Source organism: Anomaloglossus baeobatrachus, chromosome 7, assembly GCF_048569485.1.
Source record: "Anomaloglossus baeobatrachus isolate aAnoBae1 chromosome 7, aAnoBae1.hap1, whole genome shotgun sequence".
NCBI classification, from domain to species: Eukaryota; Metazoa; Chordata; class Amphibia; order Anura; family Aromobatidae; genus Anomaloglossus; species Anomaloglossus baeobatrachus.
In genome coordinates this window covers 250685469-250701855 of record NC_134359.1, presented here as the reverse complement: position 1 = coordinate 250701855, position 16387 = coordinate 250685469, and the positions used below count along the sequence as shown (strand labels likewise).

At 44.2% G+C, this 16387-nt stretch overlaps 1 protein-coding gene across 1 annotated transcript in view; it reads right to left on the bottom strand.

The window, feature by feature from the left end:
* LDAF1 (lipid droplet assembly factor 1) overlaps positions 1-16387 on the bottom strand; it is a 96915-nt gene that overhangs the window by 39038 nt on the left and 41490 nt on the right. The window contains exon 3 of the mRNA XM_075319159.1: positions 8600-8768. Coding sequence (XP_075175274.1) covers positions 8600-8768 — 169 coding nt within the window. The remainder of the gene's footprint in view (positions 1-8599; positions 8769-16387) is intronic.

Sequence of the window (16387 nt, the reverse complement as noted above, 5' to 3'; positions counted from 1 at the left end):
ATTGCAATAAAATCCATTTAAAAGTGGATGTCCACTACTTGGACACCCCTACTCATTCCCCTTGTTCGCCTGCGTAAAAAAAAAAATAAAAAATAAGCCTATACTCCCCTCCCGTTCCAGTGATGTCTGAAGTTGCATTCCAAGGGTCCACATGACATTGTTATGACAAGCGAGCCCCGTGACCAATCAGCGCCCAGCATCTGCCTCCCCGCCTTAGAACATTTGAGCAGGATGTGAGCGCAGCACTGGCTTCCTGGTCAAATGTCTTAAGGCGGGGAGAAGGAAGCCGGTGCTGATTGTTATGACACGCAGACACCAAGGCCAATCAGCACCGGCTTCCTTCTCCCCGCCTTAGGACATTTGAGCAGAAAGCCAGTGCTGCGCTCACATCCTGCTGAAATGTCTGAAGGCGGAGAGACCAAGGCCGGGTGCTGATTGGCCTTGGTGCCTGCGTGTCATAACAATCAGCACCCGGCCTTGGTCTCTCCACCTTCAGACATTTCAGCAGGATGTGAGCGCAGCACTGGCTTCCTGCTCAAATGTCCTAAGGCGGGGAGAAGGAAGCCGGAGCTGATTGTTATGACATGCAGGCCCCACGGCCAATCAGCATCCGGCCTTGATCTCTCCTCCTTCAGACATTTGAGCAGGATGTGAGCGCAGTGCTGGCTTCCTGCTCAAATGTCCTAAGTTGGGGAGAAGGAAGTCGGCGATAATTGGTTGCGGGGCTTGTGTGCCATAGCAATGTTACATGGGCCCTGGGAATGATACTTCAGACATCGCTGTAACCGCGGCTGGAGGGGAGTATAAGCTTATTTAATTTTACAGGGGCGTATAAAGGGTTGTCCAAGTAATGAACAACCCCTTTAAGTTTGTGGGTATAAACATGAAAAAAAATGTGGAAAAGTTTACAGAGTATGAATACTTTTTCAAGGCAGTGTAACATAATGCAACAGGAATGTGATGGGAAAAAAAAAAAAAATATGACAGATTCTTTCATAGATAATTATGCGAAACAAATACAAAGCGATTTCTGCAATTGACCGAAATAGGAAAAATTAAAAAGAAAAAAGGAACTAAAATCAGTGCATACAGGTGAAGATAGGCCAATGAAGAGTCAATAATACGCATTGTTGAGTTAACCAAAAGCAATCATGCTTCTTGTCCACCCACTGACATTACTTGTATGGGGCTCCCAAGATAATTCTATGTATGCAACGCGCAGAATTTGAATGAATTCCATTAATCTTTGTCTTGTTCGTACAAACCAGGGCTTTAAATCAAGTCACGGATATTTGCTTACATTACATCCAGGCACAGTGTTTTATTAGGCTTCCTCTCAACAAAACGGTACAAAATGTTTCATGCATACAACTATATTACAGCTCTGTCCTAGTTCCTATTGTGCCTACGATGTTATAGGGCATGTCAAAAAATGTTAGCAAAAGGGAAAAGTGTGTAACGTAACTCCTGAAATAGGGAAAACTATATTAAAAAGGGAACCTGTCAGCAGGTTTTTGCTATCTCATCTCAGAGCAGCATGATATTGACAAAGAGATCCTGAATCCAACGATGTATCACTTAGATTACTGGCTGCAGCCATTCTGACACAATCAGAGCTTTTAGTTATAGCCATGTAGCAGAGCTGAGACAGCTGCCCCTGCTCACACCAGGCTCTGTATAGAGATTGTACATTGTCTGTGAGGTGTCAGAGGATAGGGTGTGTTGGACTGTCATGTGAGTAACTTTGTAGTCTGGGCACTGATCATGCTGTTTAAACAAATAGTAAATAAACAACAGATCGGACTGTGACAAAACAGGCATTACTGAATTTTCTGTGTTAACCCTTGTAGCATGCTGGCTTCAGCTTACTTAGCAAAAAACCTGCTGACAGATCCCCTTTAAAAGTACTAGCTAGCTACCCAGTAAGTCAATATCTGATGCTTTAACGAGCCTTGAAATGGGTCCTGCTTAGAGTTGAGCGAGTACCTAACTATTCGTACTCGCTATACTCACAACGAGTACTGTCTAATACTCCATATTCATTCTGAATAGCGTGTGCAATGCAAGTCAATGGGGAAAAACTTGCAAAGTAACGAGTAATCCGAATTCCGCAGTATTCGTGCGAGTAGCAAATAGTGTGGCATTCGGGTTACTCGTTATATTGCAAGTTTTCCCCATTGACATGTATTGCACATGCTATTCGGAATGAATACGCGAGTAGTAGACACTTTTCGTTAGGTGTATAGCGAGTACGAATAGTAATGTACTTGCTCAACTCTAGTCCTTCTGCTTAAACAAATCGCAAATAAAGAGCAGATCGGACTGTGACAACACAGGCATTACTGAATTTTCTGTGTTAACCCTTGCAGCATGCTAGCTTCAGCTTACATAGAAAAAACCTGCTGACGGATTCCCTTTAAAAGTACTAACTACCCAGAAAGTGTAATGCCTGATAGGAGCCACAGACTCAGACTGGCTGTAAGGGGAATCTAGAGAAAAGCCACTCACAAAGCAGGACCCCAAGAACTCTGCAACCCTTTAACCCCTTTACAGGGATTTGGAATTACACAGAGCCTCAGAGATCGCTACCTGTGGTAGACTGTAGTCCGTGGTCGTCAGGCAAGGTCAAAATCCAGGAGATGCAAAACAGGAACAGAATCGGCAGGCAAGGGCGTAGTGAGGAGACAAAGCAGGTGTCAAATCCGGAACTGGCAGCAAGGTACAAAAACGACAGGCAGGAGGGTAGTCAAACAACAAGCAAAGGTCAGCGCACAGGAATCACAATACAAACAGCACATGAGCCAGGAGAACAGAACTATCACTGGCAGTGGTCATGTGACAGGAGGGGGAATAAGAAGGGTGTGGTGTCTTCCCATAGGCTGCACGTGAATGTTGGCCACTTCAGCCGGGAGACACACGCCACCTACAGTCAGCCAGTGGTACTGCAGGTTCCAGGGAAACCCAGCCTAGTGGTTGAGCGGAGCCTGTGCTCCGCAGAATCTCGTGCACCGACTCCTCTCCCATCACCAGCACTATCCATGGTGGGAACATGGCGTCGTCTGGCGATCGGAGCAGAAGTCGCAGGAGCGGACTCCGGTGGGGACGTGACAGTAAGTCAATGTCTGTTGCTTTAACAAGGCCTGCAGCATGACCAGAGATAAATGCCACACCAGAAACTCGACTACAGACAGCCGTTTCAGGATTATTGTATAGAACTCAATTGACGGCTGCGTTTTTGAGTTATATTTCTATGTTCTATGGAGAGCGAAACAATTCAGATGAAATACAGATCTGTTATATAGCTGGAGGCAAATTACAGAAACAACACTCCCGTGACCATCATCGGATGCATCTGGTTTCCATGTCCTGAATTAAAATCTCAGCAGTTTGTACCGTGCATGCTTAGCTTGCCCTGGAAGAAGTCAAGAGGCGAAACCCATGGTTGAGCAAGAGATTGGGAAGCCAGGAGCTTGGTTTTTATAACCTGGATTTTTTGTATATGTGAATAAAATTAAGGTATTTTACGTGGGGGTAAACAGCGCCTACTGTATGTCATTATGGAAGGATTGATTAACTTCTGGAACCACAAGGCCTCATAAAAACGTCTCCTATGGCAATACTGGACCATCACCATTCTTCAGGTTCTTGTGATCCAGCCTATCTTCAATGGGGTCAGAAAGCTTGAAAAGTCAGCTATGGGATAACAGTCAAGAGCTACAATTATGCTACAGAATGCGCAAATGAAGGGATTTTTCACCTGCATTCAAGACTGTCTGTAAATATGGCGGTAAAGTTGTATTTACTCACATTTGACCGTCTATTGACTTTCCCCATTCCGGTCTTAAAAGGGAACCAGTCACCAGATTTTGATCTTCTAAACTAAAATTAGCACCTTAAGCAGCCCCTGTGCTGCATTCTATAAGAGGTGCACGTTACCCCCTGACCACCCCTGTAGACCCCACAAATACCTTTATAAAATCTCCCGCCATGTATGTAAATTGTCTGGTCCGGTCCGATGGGCATCCTAATCTGTGCCTCCTGTCCCTTCTTTTGCCCTCCTCCTGTGCTGTGTGACATGGATGACACCTTGGACATCATCCACGTAGGCGGGCAAAACCTCCATATTCCCAGTTTGCGCAGTTCCTAGCGAGTTCTCTGCGCAGGCATGAGATTTTGTCCGTTGATGTGGATGATGTCACCCGCTTCATCCACATCGCCAGGCAAAATCTCGCACTTGCAGGTTCTCGCAGGCGCACCTATGTTTTCAGCTCTGCCCGCAACAGGGCAGAGCAAAGTATGCCTGCGCAAGCTAGGAATATGAAGATTTTTCCCAACTACGTGAATGGCATCCAAGGCGTCATCCCCGTCAATCAGCACAGGAGGAGGGCGAAAGAAGGGACAGGAGGCGCAGATTAGGACGCCCATCAGAACGGACCGGACAATTTACATACAGGGCGGGAGACTTTATAAAGGTATTTTTGCGGTCTACAGGGAGGATCAGGAAATAATGTGCACCTTTATAGAATGGAGCACAGGTGATACTTAAAGTGCTAGTTTTAGTTTAGAAGGCAAAATATAGTGACAGGTTCCCTTTAAGACATTCAGGAGACCGCTATCACACCCAACATCCCCTTACACAAGAAAATTCATGACCTGTCTTCTCTAGGAGCAAGAGGCTGCCAGACTCCCCTGGTGGTGGCTTATCTTCAGGGAAAACAACCACTGAGCCATCGTGCCATCTAATTAAATAAATAAATAACTAAAAGGGAAAATAAAAAGGCTCGGTTGCTGATATTTCAATGCACCGATTCTTCTCTGCCTAATATCTGTCTGGGAAGAGTTGCGAATCCCCATTACACCGTCTACGGATCCCAATGACTTTAGCGTAATGTGAATGGAGGCCTTCAGAATAGTGAAGTATACTGTTAAAAGGGATTTTCCCACAAACATAGTTGACAAAAACACAGCCTACATGTGAGTTATATGCACTACAAAAGGATAGTATGCATTTTCCTACCACAAATCTGTGTTTTTACAGGCCGTCAGTCAACAGAATATTCCCGTAATTTTTACAGGACTGCCGGTGGGTGGGTGAACAGACCGTTTCCAGGCTGTTCTTACCTAGTTTCCTACTTCGAGGCGCGTTCCCGTTTTTATCTCTTAGAACAGGGCTCCTGATACAGAAGGGCTGGGGTCCCCACCTATGGTTTGGGAGCCACATGTGGCTCATGGGCAAGTGATGTGTGGCTCGCGGCTTCTTACAGCATAGTGTAGTAGCACCAGGTATTAAAAACGGCTATGAAGAGCAGGACTCCAGATAATGAATTATGTGAGTAGCCCCAAACGAAGAGCAAATCTGAATGGGAGTAAGGTAGGAACATGTGGATCTTGGTATACTGCCTCGGTGTCATTTCTGTGTAAAAGCTTTGGCTGTCATTATACTATTAATGGGGTCTATGAGTGTCACTACAGTCAGGGGGCAGGAGCTAGATGGGTCTTGCGACCCTCGCTCAAACCTGAAGGTGGCTCTCAAGGTTGGAAGGGTTGGGGACCTCTGCCCTAGGGACAGCACATTTTTTTCATGTTATAAAGCAAAGTAGCCATTGATCCTGACACTTTGGGAAACGCAATTAGACTATACATGCCCTCAAAGGTGTCAGATTTACTAGATCGAAAGAGTTGTACAGTGCTGGTGTGACGCCCTGGCCTATCAGGTCGTCACAGGGTATTGTGCAATCTGCCCTTCTGTGCAATATTCACCTCCTCCTTGGTTACGGGTCCCTAACCAATGGTGTTGCCAATACCACCCAATCAAAATCCTAGGAACACTCTGCACCACAGCCACCAGACACACCAGTGGACGGCCTGAGTGAATAGGGTCACCCACTTGGGGGGTTGATTAAGGGGAGGTCAGGAGTGTCAGGAGTAGTTCAGTTGAAGTTGGAGGTAAAAGTGAGAGGAGGTCAGGAGCTGGGCTCCGTGATGTACTAGGTAGCAGACTTTGATCTGGGCCTGGTAGGAGCTGGACCCCCGGTCGCTGGCCTTAAAGATCCGCTCTCCACCCGCTCCAAAATCGGGGTACTAGCGCAACGAAAGGGATAGGACTTTCCACAAATACGGTCCAAGAAATCCCAAGCGTGAACCTTGAAAGCAAGCTCCCTCAGTTAGCCATACTGGGGAGCGGGTCCCGACTAGTTTCAGGCTACAGGGACCAACCAGAGAGAAACAAGGTGCCAAGGGAAAGGTCACAGATCAACAGGCAACACCAACGGGACCCAGGCTTGCTCCCCCTAAGCGGCAGCGGTGTCCAGAACTTTGGTTTACTACAGTTGTCGGTGTCAGTGTTCTTGGACTGAGTGAGTACGCAAATGACCCTTACCTCCCCAACGGCACATCCCTGTCACCATCACCGAGTCCCGGGGCATTCCCCTACCCGTGGAGGGGTTAAATACCTGGCTGCCCACTCCATCGCCACTGGGTACTCCCAGCCGCAGTGGTGGTACTCCACCTTACCACAAACCATGGGTGGCGTCACGAACTATTCCATACAATACTCCCCTGTAAATACTCCATCTTTTCTATTCGAGTGACCGTGAGACCCCCGGGTCCGGACGCCCCTCGAGCCACCGCAGATCTGGATCCGAGCAGCCCGGCTGCTGACACAGGGGCGGTACACTGGCAATATATAGCATCCATGGGCTTCCTAGGTAGACAGGAGCCTTGTTCTACAGGATCAAAATGGTGGCACACTGAGAAGAAATTTTTAGGAACAGAAGGGAATGATATGTGCTGACAATATACACAGTCTATGAGCTCCTCTGTGTCTCTGGAGTTCTAGATAGTGTATATTGCCAGCACGTATCCTCCACTTTTGATCTTCTGAACAGTGCAGTAGATGTTTCTGACACCCTGGGGAGCATATATAGATGATACATTATTTCCGTCAAGATAATGTATAGTGTACACATGCTCCCCAGGATGTAAGGAACCATGATTGCATTGTGCACGATATCAAAAGAGAGGATAAGTGCTGGCAATAACATTATCTATGCGCTCCACAGCCTATCAAGAAAGCTGACATATGTGCAATGCAAGCCAAGCAAGCCACGTGCGCTCATATGAGAAGCCGGCCACGATCATACGCTCTTGTCAGGACAACTTCAAACATAACTTCTATTCTATCAGGAGGCACATTAATATATGTGTTTTGGATCATTGTCTTGCTGAAATATCCATCCCCTGCGTAACTTCAACTTCGTCACTGATTCTTGCACATTATTGTCAAGAATCTGCTGATACTGAGTTGAATCCATGCAACCCTCAACTTTAACAAGATTCCCGGTGCCGGCATTGGCCACACAGCCCCAAAGCATGATGGAACCTCCACCAAATTTTACTGTGGGTAGCAAGTGCTATTCTTGGAATGTCGTGTTTTTTTGCCTCCATGCATAACGCCTTTTTGTATGACCAAACAGCTCAATCTTTGTTTCATCAATCCACAGGACCTTCTTCCAAAATGTAACTGGCTTGTCCAAATGTGCTTTTGCATACCTCAGGCGACTGTTTGTGGCGTACTTGCAGAAACGGCTTCTTTCACATCACTCTCCCATACAGCTTCTCCTTTAGCAAAGTGCGCTGTATTGTTGACCGATGCACATTGACACCATCTGCAGCAAGATGATGCTGCAGGTCTTTGGAGGTGGTCTGTGGATTGTCCTTGACTGTTCTCACCATTCTTCTCTGCCTTTCTGATATTTTTCTTGGCCTGCCACTTCTGGGCTTAACAAGAACTGTACCTGTGTTCTTCCATTTCCTTACTATGTTCCTCACAGTGGAAACTGACAGTTTACATCTCTGAGACAACTTTTTGTATCCTTCCCCTGAACAACTATGTTGAATAATCTTTGTTTTCAGATCATTTGAGAGTTGTTTTGAGGAGCCCATGATGCCACCCTTCATAGGAGATTCAAATAGGAGAACAACTTGCAAGTGGCCACCTTAAATACCATTTCTCATGATTGAACTTCATAGGCAGGTGTATCCAAAGCTCAATGAGATTACAAAACCAATTTAGTGCTTTAGTAAGTCAGTAAAAAGTAGTTAGGAGTGTTCAAATCAAGAAATTGATAAGGGTGCCCATACTTTTGCACCTGTCAAATTTTGTTCAAATGCGGATTGCACATTTTCTGTTAGTACAATAAACCTCATTTCAATCCAGAAATATTACTGAGTCCATCAGTTATTAGATATATGAAACTGAAATAGCTGTTGCAAAAACCCAAATTGTTATAAAGAAAAAAGGTTAACATTAATAGGGGTGCCCAAACTTTTTCATATGACTGTATGTAGAAAAGTTTTATATTCATGGTAGAACTCCTTTAAAACTGTTTTTCTTTAGCAGTTGGACTGTTTGGGCCACCTAAGGCATCAGGATCTTGGTGTGATGACTTTCTGTGTACCCCTAGAGCTAAACCTCTGGCAATATTCTGTTGTATAAAAAGATATGACATAAATACACTAAATATTATTTATAATTGCACATACAGACATACAGATTTAGCAAAAAAAATAAATTACAATAAACCCAAATGTCTCTTACCTTCCAAAATTATCAGCCCAAGACAGGCGGTCACTGCTGTTACGGCAATTACGGTCATAAATAAGCCAACAGGAACAGCAGACAGTGCAATAAAGACCAGGAGTGACAGGGACAGAAACGGACGCTCATCCAAGTACTGTCCAACAGGGGAGTTCATAAAGGCGACCACCTAGAAAATGGAAAAAAGCAGACATGTTAATTGTGGCCTCTCATTATAATTCTAAAGCAAAAGGGATGTGGGCTGACTTCATATAACTGTCCCTGCCAGTGGTTATGATGATGCTCCATTTTTTTTAGGACAGATTTAAGGACACATGATATCATATATAGCCTATATAGCCTAATAAGGTCTGCAGTTCTATTACTTGAAGACGGTCATGGTAATTTCATGTGATCTTACATCTAAAAAAACCCCACAGCTCTTTAATTACCACTGGAGATACGGTGTAATTAATAAATATATATATATATATATATATATATATATATATATATATATATATATATATATACACATCTCTCTATCTATCTATATATATATCTAATATATAAAGCTGAATGTGTGTATGTATGTATGTATGTATGTATGTATGTATGTGTGTATGTATGTCCGGGATTGGCATCTGCACTGTCGCAGCTACAGCCACAAAATTTTGCACACTCACACTTCTGGACCCCGAGAGCGTCATAGGCTATGTTTTGAGGGGAAATTTTAACCCCGTGCTTTACAGTTATTCACCAAAAAACCTGCCTCCATTAAAGTGAATGGAGCTGGGAGCCACAGTGCAGCCAGAACTTCAGAAGAATGCGCAGCCACGCCCTTATATGGAATGTTGGCATGTCACAATGCAGCCAGGGAAAGAGACAGACACAGACAGGGAAAGAGGCAGACACAAAGAGACAGACACAGACAAAGAGACAGACTGACAGGGAAAGAGACAGACAGGGAAAGAGAGGGAAAGAGAGACAGGGAAAGAGAGGGAAAGAGACAGACAGGGAAAGTGACAGACAGACAGGGAAAGATGGAGAAAGAGACAGAGACAGACAGGGAAATAGACAGACAAAGAGATAGAGAGAGAGACAGAGAGATATATACAGAGGGGGAGACAGACAGAGAATGGGAGAGAAACGGAGAGACAGTTACTATCCCGGGCAGCACAGGGTGCTATGTTGTGGGGCGAAAGTTTAACCCCGCGCGTTCCAATTTACCAATCAATTTTGCCCCTATCTACATAATGGAGAAAAAGTGAAACGAAAAGTGTTGGGGGCAAATTGACAGCTGCCAGATGTGAACAAGGGGGACTTAAAGAATGAGGCGATGGCGCCAAAGAGTATATACCGTACAATTGCTAAGGTGGGGCCCCGACATGGGATACTCACCACACTCGGGGATATGAACACACACACAAAATGCACCACACACTACCACGTGCTTGAGCACATATACCACCCTCAACACACATCTCACCACACACACACCAACCTCGCCACATAATCACCCTAAACACACACAAGTCTGGGATTATCCTTCAAAAATAAAAATCTGATTAATAAGCAGCCAAACTACAAGAACAGCAAGTGCACCATATAGGAAATACGGCAGCTGTCAGTCACATGACCTGTCTATATGTGTATGTGTGAGCTAATATATACTGTCAGGGGGAGGGCTTTCTGTTGGCTGGAGATTTATCAGGCTGCCAATAGCAACCAATCACAGCTTAGCTTCTATTTTGCTACAGTTAATTAATCTGAGCTCTGATTGGTTAATATAGGCAACAATTTAATAATTACAGTTCTATCTATTTGTTTTGTGGTTTTTGTGTGCAGAATACATTTTTGTTAATACATTCTATTTTGTTAACAGCAGTTATTAACCCGGGCGAAGCCGGGTAGTACAGCTAGTCTAATATATAAAGCTGAATGTGTGTATATGTGTGTGTGTGGGTGTGTATGTCCGGGATTGGCATCTGCACCGTTGCAGCTACAGCCACAAAATTTTGCACACTCACACGCCTGGACCCCGACACCATCATAGGCTATGTTGTGAGGCGAAATTTTAACCCCGTGTGTTCCAATTTACCAATCAATTTTGCCCCTATCTACATAATGGGGAAAAAGTTAAACGAAAAGTGTATCCGCACCGTCGCATTTACAATCACGAAATTTTGCGCAGACACCTCATGTGACTCAGGGAACGTTGCAGACTATGTTTTGACAGGAAAATTGAACCCCGCGCTTTACAGTTACTCTCCAAAAAACATGCCTCCATTAAAGTAAATGGAGCCTGGAACTACAGGTTATTAGTAGGAGCTGTGATTGGTTGCTATAGAAACAAAAGACATTCATAGTATAAGAAGCTTATATGTGAGGTAATAAGATGTCGGTGGGGAGAAGGATAGAGAGAGACAGACAGAGAAATAGAGACAGACAGGGAAAGAGACAGACGGGGAAAGAAACACAGAGAAACAGACAAAGAAAGAGACAGACAGACGGGGAAAAAGAGACAGACAGGGCACATTACTTGGCCAATTTAGTTAAATCTGTGTGGAATATATGTGGTGTTGAAATATATGTTGTGAAATGCTTCTATTAGCTTAGTTTTTGCCTTTTAATAATTACATTTCTATTTGTTTTGTGTTTTTTGTGTGCAGAATAAATTTTGAATAGAATAATTGAGTAGAATAAAATTCTACTTTGTTAACAGCAGTTATTAACCCGGGCGAAGCCGGGTAGTACAGATATATACATTATATATATCACGGTGGCTCAGTGGTTAGCGCTGCAGTCTTGTAGAGCAGGGGTCCTGGGTTCAAATCCCACCATCTGCAAAGGAGTTTGTATGTTCTCCCCGTGTTTGTGTGGGTTTCCTCCCACACTCAAAAAAAAAAAAATCATACTGATAGGGAACTTAGATTGTGAGCCATTGTATGTAAAGCGCTGTGGAATTGATAGCGCTATATAAATTAATAAATATTATATATATATTATTTGAAGACATATATATATATATATATGTCTTCAAATAATAGAACTTCTTAAGCTATGGGGGCACATATACAGTATAATATATACGCCTCCATATTATGTCTATTATTTGAAGACAGATAATTTGATAGATAGAACACATGTGGAATGAAATACGTAACAAAAAAGTGTGAAACAACTGAAAATATGTCTTATGTTCTAGGTTCTTCAAAGTAGCCACCTTTTGCTTTGATTACTGCTTTGCACACTCTTGGCATTCTCTTGATGAGCTTGAAGAGGTAGTCACCGGAAATGGTTTTCACTTCACAGGTGTGCCCTGTCAGGTTTAATAAGTGGGATTTCTTGCCTTATAAATGGAGTTGGGACCATCAGTTGTGTTGTGCAGAAGCCTGGTGGATACACAGCTGATAGTCCTACTGAATAGACTGATAGAATTTGTATTAGGCTGGAATCACACTTGCGAGTGTAAAATCGGTCCGATTCTCATGCTAGAAAGTGGGACGATTTCTTCTCACATTTCATCAGTGTGCAATCAGTTTTTACCCTCAGCAGCTGCTATTCATGTACTGTTATGTACAGGAGCATTTACAGTGTTCTCTGCTACATGCGTGAAATGTATTGAGAAAAACGGATGTCACTAGGATGGTGTATGTACCGTCTTTTTTTTCACGCACCCATGGACTTGCATTAAAGAGACTCGTGCGAGAAACTCACCAAAACACAGCATGCTGCGATTTTTTTCTCAGTCCGATTTGGTCTGAGAAAAAAAAATAGCAGATGGGAGCTGCCTCATTGATTAACATTGGTCTGAGTGCAATGCGAGAATTTCTAGCATTGCACTCGTGCGCGTTAATCGCAAGTGTGAAGCCGGCCTAATGGCAAGAAAAAAAAGCCGCTAAGTAAAGAAAAACGAGTGGCCATCATTACTTTAAGAAATGAAGGTCGTTCAGTCCGAAAAATTGGGAAAACTTTGAAAGTGTCCCCAAGTGGAAAAAAAAAAAAAGGCAAGAATGAGTGGTCCAATTTTTTTATTTTTTGTTATTTGTTTATTTTACTTTTTTACATGTACTTTAGTCCTTTTAGCTGGATTGAATCTGCAATTAATTGTATTGCACACATAGCTAAAATTACAGTCTCCTATAAGGCTGTGTGCACACTTTGCATTTTTTCCTGCGTTTCTGCAGCGTTTTGAGCTGCAGCATTTTAATGCCAAAATGCATGCGTTTTGATTTTCAAGCAAAGTCTATGGGAAATAGGGATTTCTTGTGCGCACGATGGTTTTACAAACGCAGAGTTTTAGTTGCAGAAATTTTGGCAAAAACTCTGCATTTGAAGAAGCAGCATGTCAATTGTTTTTGCCATTTTGGCTGCGTTCTACACCCATTGAAATCAATGAGTTGTAGAAAATCGCAGCCAAAATGTGAAGCAGTACGCTTCCATTGCATTATTGTTGCGATCCGCATGTTTTTTTAACATAAAGGCATGTCTTTCGGTCTCTCTCTCTCTGTCCATGTCGGTCTCTCCCTCCCACCCACTCTCTCATACTCACCGATCCACGATCACCTGCGCGGCGCTGCACGGCGTTCACACTGTGGTGGCTTCTTTTCTTTTGAAAATGCCAGCCGCTCATTAATCCATCACGTATTCCCTGCTTCCCCCGCCGCCTATGATTTGTTGCAGTCAGACACGCCCCCACGCTGAGTGACAGCTGTCTCACTGCAACCAAATCACAGCCACCGGTGGGCGCGCCTATATCGAGCAGTACAAAAAAAATAAATAAATAAATAATTGAAGAAAAAAAAACCCGACGTGCGGTCCCCCCCCCCAATTTTGATACCAGACAGGGTAAAGCCACACGGCTGAAGGCTGTTATTCTCAGAATGGGGAGCTCCATGTTATGAGGAGCCCCCCAGCCTAACAATATCAGCCTGCAGCCACCCGGAATTGCCGCATCCATTAGATGCGACAGTCCCGGGACTTTACCCGGCTCTTCCCGAATTGCCCTGGTGCGGTGGCAAACTGGGTAATATGGAGTTAATGGCAGCAGCCCATAGCTGCCACCAAGTCCTAGTTTAATCATGGCAGGAGTCTCCCCGAGTTACCTTCCATGATTAAGCTGTAAGTTAAAGAAAATAAACACACATCCAAAAAATCCTTTATTTGGAATGAAAGACAAAAAAACACCCTCTTTCAACACTTTATTAACCCCTCAAAAACAACTCCAGGTCCGACGTAATCCACGCAAGGTCCCACGACGCTTTCAGCTCTGCTACATCAGAAGCTGACAGGAGCGGCAGTAGAACACCGCCGCTCCTGTGAGCTCCATGCAGCAACTGAACTGAGTCGCGCGATCAGTTGTCCTGTCACTGAAGTTACCCGCCGCCACCGCTCTCAGGGGGAGGACTGCAGCTGTGGCCGCGAGTAACCTGAGTGAAAGCACAGCTGATCGCACGGCTCACTGCAGTCACTCAGGGGGATTTGCGGTCACCGGTGAGTCCTTCACGTGTGATCGCAAATCAAGCCGCGGCACATACACAGAGCCGCGCGATCACAATAAAGTCGAGTGAAGTTCATCCGAGTTCATTCTGATCATGCGGCACTGTCTCGCAGCCAGCCACGCTCTTTTTGACAGTGCAGTCCCACTCGGCTCTTCTGCAAGTCTATGGGGATGCAGCAGAGCCGAGTGGGACCGCACTGTAAAAAATGTGCGTTTTGGATGCTTTTCCCACTCGGTCTATGGCAGAGAAAGCATCTACGGTAGAACGCATGAATTCTGGAGGAATGTGCGCACGTTGCATTCTGCGGAATACGTCTCAGAACGCAGCTTTTTCGGCTGCGTTCTGAGACGCACAGGCAGTGACTTACACGCTGAGGAAGTGAACGCAAAGTGCGCACACAGCCTAAAGCTCAGTCTGTTGCTGGGATTTGCAGGAGTACAAAAATAACCACCATGGGGACTTTGGAAGTATGGTCATTTAGGCCTCTGAAATTCTTCCGAACAAAGACAGCGGAAGACTTTTCCAGGTATTAGTCACTTAAGTTCAAAGAATAAATGGGGATAATTATATTCAGTGGTGGACACAGAATGAAAAGGGACCCCTGTGCAGGGAGAGAATATGGGCCCTGTGCAGTACAAAGGCTCCTCATAATGCAGAATTCTACCAGTGTTGGAGGCAGCAATGTGCCCCTTGACCTTCTTGGGGCACAGGTTTTCCCAATGATATGTCTGCCATGCATTATGTTGATATATTGTTTTATAGCTGCAATTCACCCGAACTCCCAGGTATGTTAGGGAGGGGGGGGGTCTAAGATCCACGATATATGGCAGCACAAAGAATAACAGTTCTGGCAATAATTAATGAAAAGAAAATGTGATTAGACTTTAATAGCTAAAGATAAATTGCAATAATCGCCATAATATCTCATATTCTTACACATCTCTTCTGTTGCTATTTACTTTTAAATAGCTTTCAGTTTTTGATTATAGACCTCTTCTTCAAAATTAACTCCACCTGAAAACACTTAAAGGGGTAAAGCACTTGATGATCATAACACAAACATTGCATAATGACTAGTATAAGGGCTCTCTCACACAAGTGTATAACTCAGACGAGTGCCACCTGATGTTTTATCAGATGGCATTCGATCCAATGTTATACTTTAACAGAGACAAGAGGGAGGAAGGACAGGCAGGCAGACAGGGGCAGGAATAACTGGCACAACCTGACCCACCGATTACATATTCTGTAGCTGCTATCAATCAAATAACAGAGCATTTCACAACTTTACTTGCCTGTATTTCAGAAACTATACATCCGACCTCACAACTAAAAGGTATGTGTTGTGAATGTCATCCGAGGGGGTGATGGTTTGGAGCTCCCTCTAGTGGTCAGGACTGGGGGTGAAGCTGACTGTGACTCAACAGGTGTGGGAGTTAACTGGGAGTTTGGGAAGCCCAATTGCAGATCAGCCTGGGTTATATAGAAGAGCAGTGTCTGCTGGCTGGGGCCGGTTATAGATTTTGTTCCTCAGTCTCTGAATTGGCTTGGAGTTGTCTTTCCATTTTTCTGTGCCTGTCCCATTCCAGATAAGTTACAAGTTATTTGCTTAATTGCCCAATCCACACCTAAGGGTGTTTTTCTTTGAGGTTTTGCTTAAAGTCTGTTTTCTTGCAGGAGAGGAATTGTCTTTGTTTTGATGAGCATGGGGGTTTCCCCTCTGCAGGTCCTACTGCAAGAAAAGGGAGATTCTCCCTGTTCTTTTTGATTATTTGTTCTTTTGTATTTCTTGCAGGTTTTTTTGGTATTTTGTTTCTCCCATTATTTACAAGAGTACCTGATATAGTGGGGGGGGAAGAGTCCGTGTGGTCTCAGTATTTTTATCAGGAGATTGTTGGTTTTTTTTGCAGGGTTTTGCACTGACCGCAATCAGTTATCTGTCCTGTTCTATCTAGGAAGTCGGGCCTCGCCTTTTCTAATCTATGTTTCTTATCTGTGTATTATTGTATTTTACATCACCGTTGGCTTTATATGTTGGGGGTTGCTATTCCATTGGGGACTACTCTGAGGCAAGATAGAAAATGAGGAAAGCTATCTGTGAGGTGTAGTAAGTTTCTACGGCTGTGACGTGGCATCTAGGTGTGTTTAGGAATGCTCCACGGCTACTTTTAGTGTGGTCTGACAGATAGGGGATTGCGGTCAGCTCAGAGCGCAGGTTCCAACTACTCTTGGGTTTTGTCTGCTGATGGGATTTTTGTGATCATCGACGTTGACCACGTCATAACAGGTATGTATAGGTCTAGGA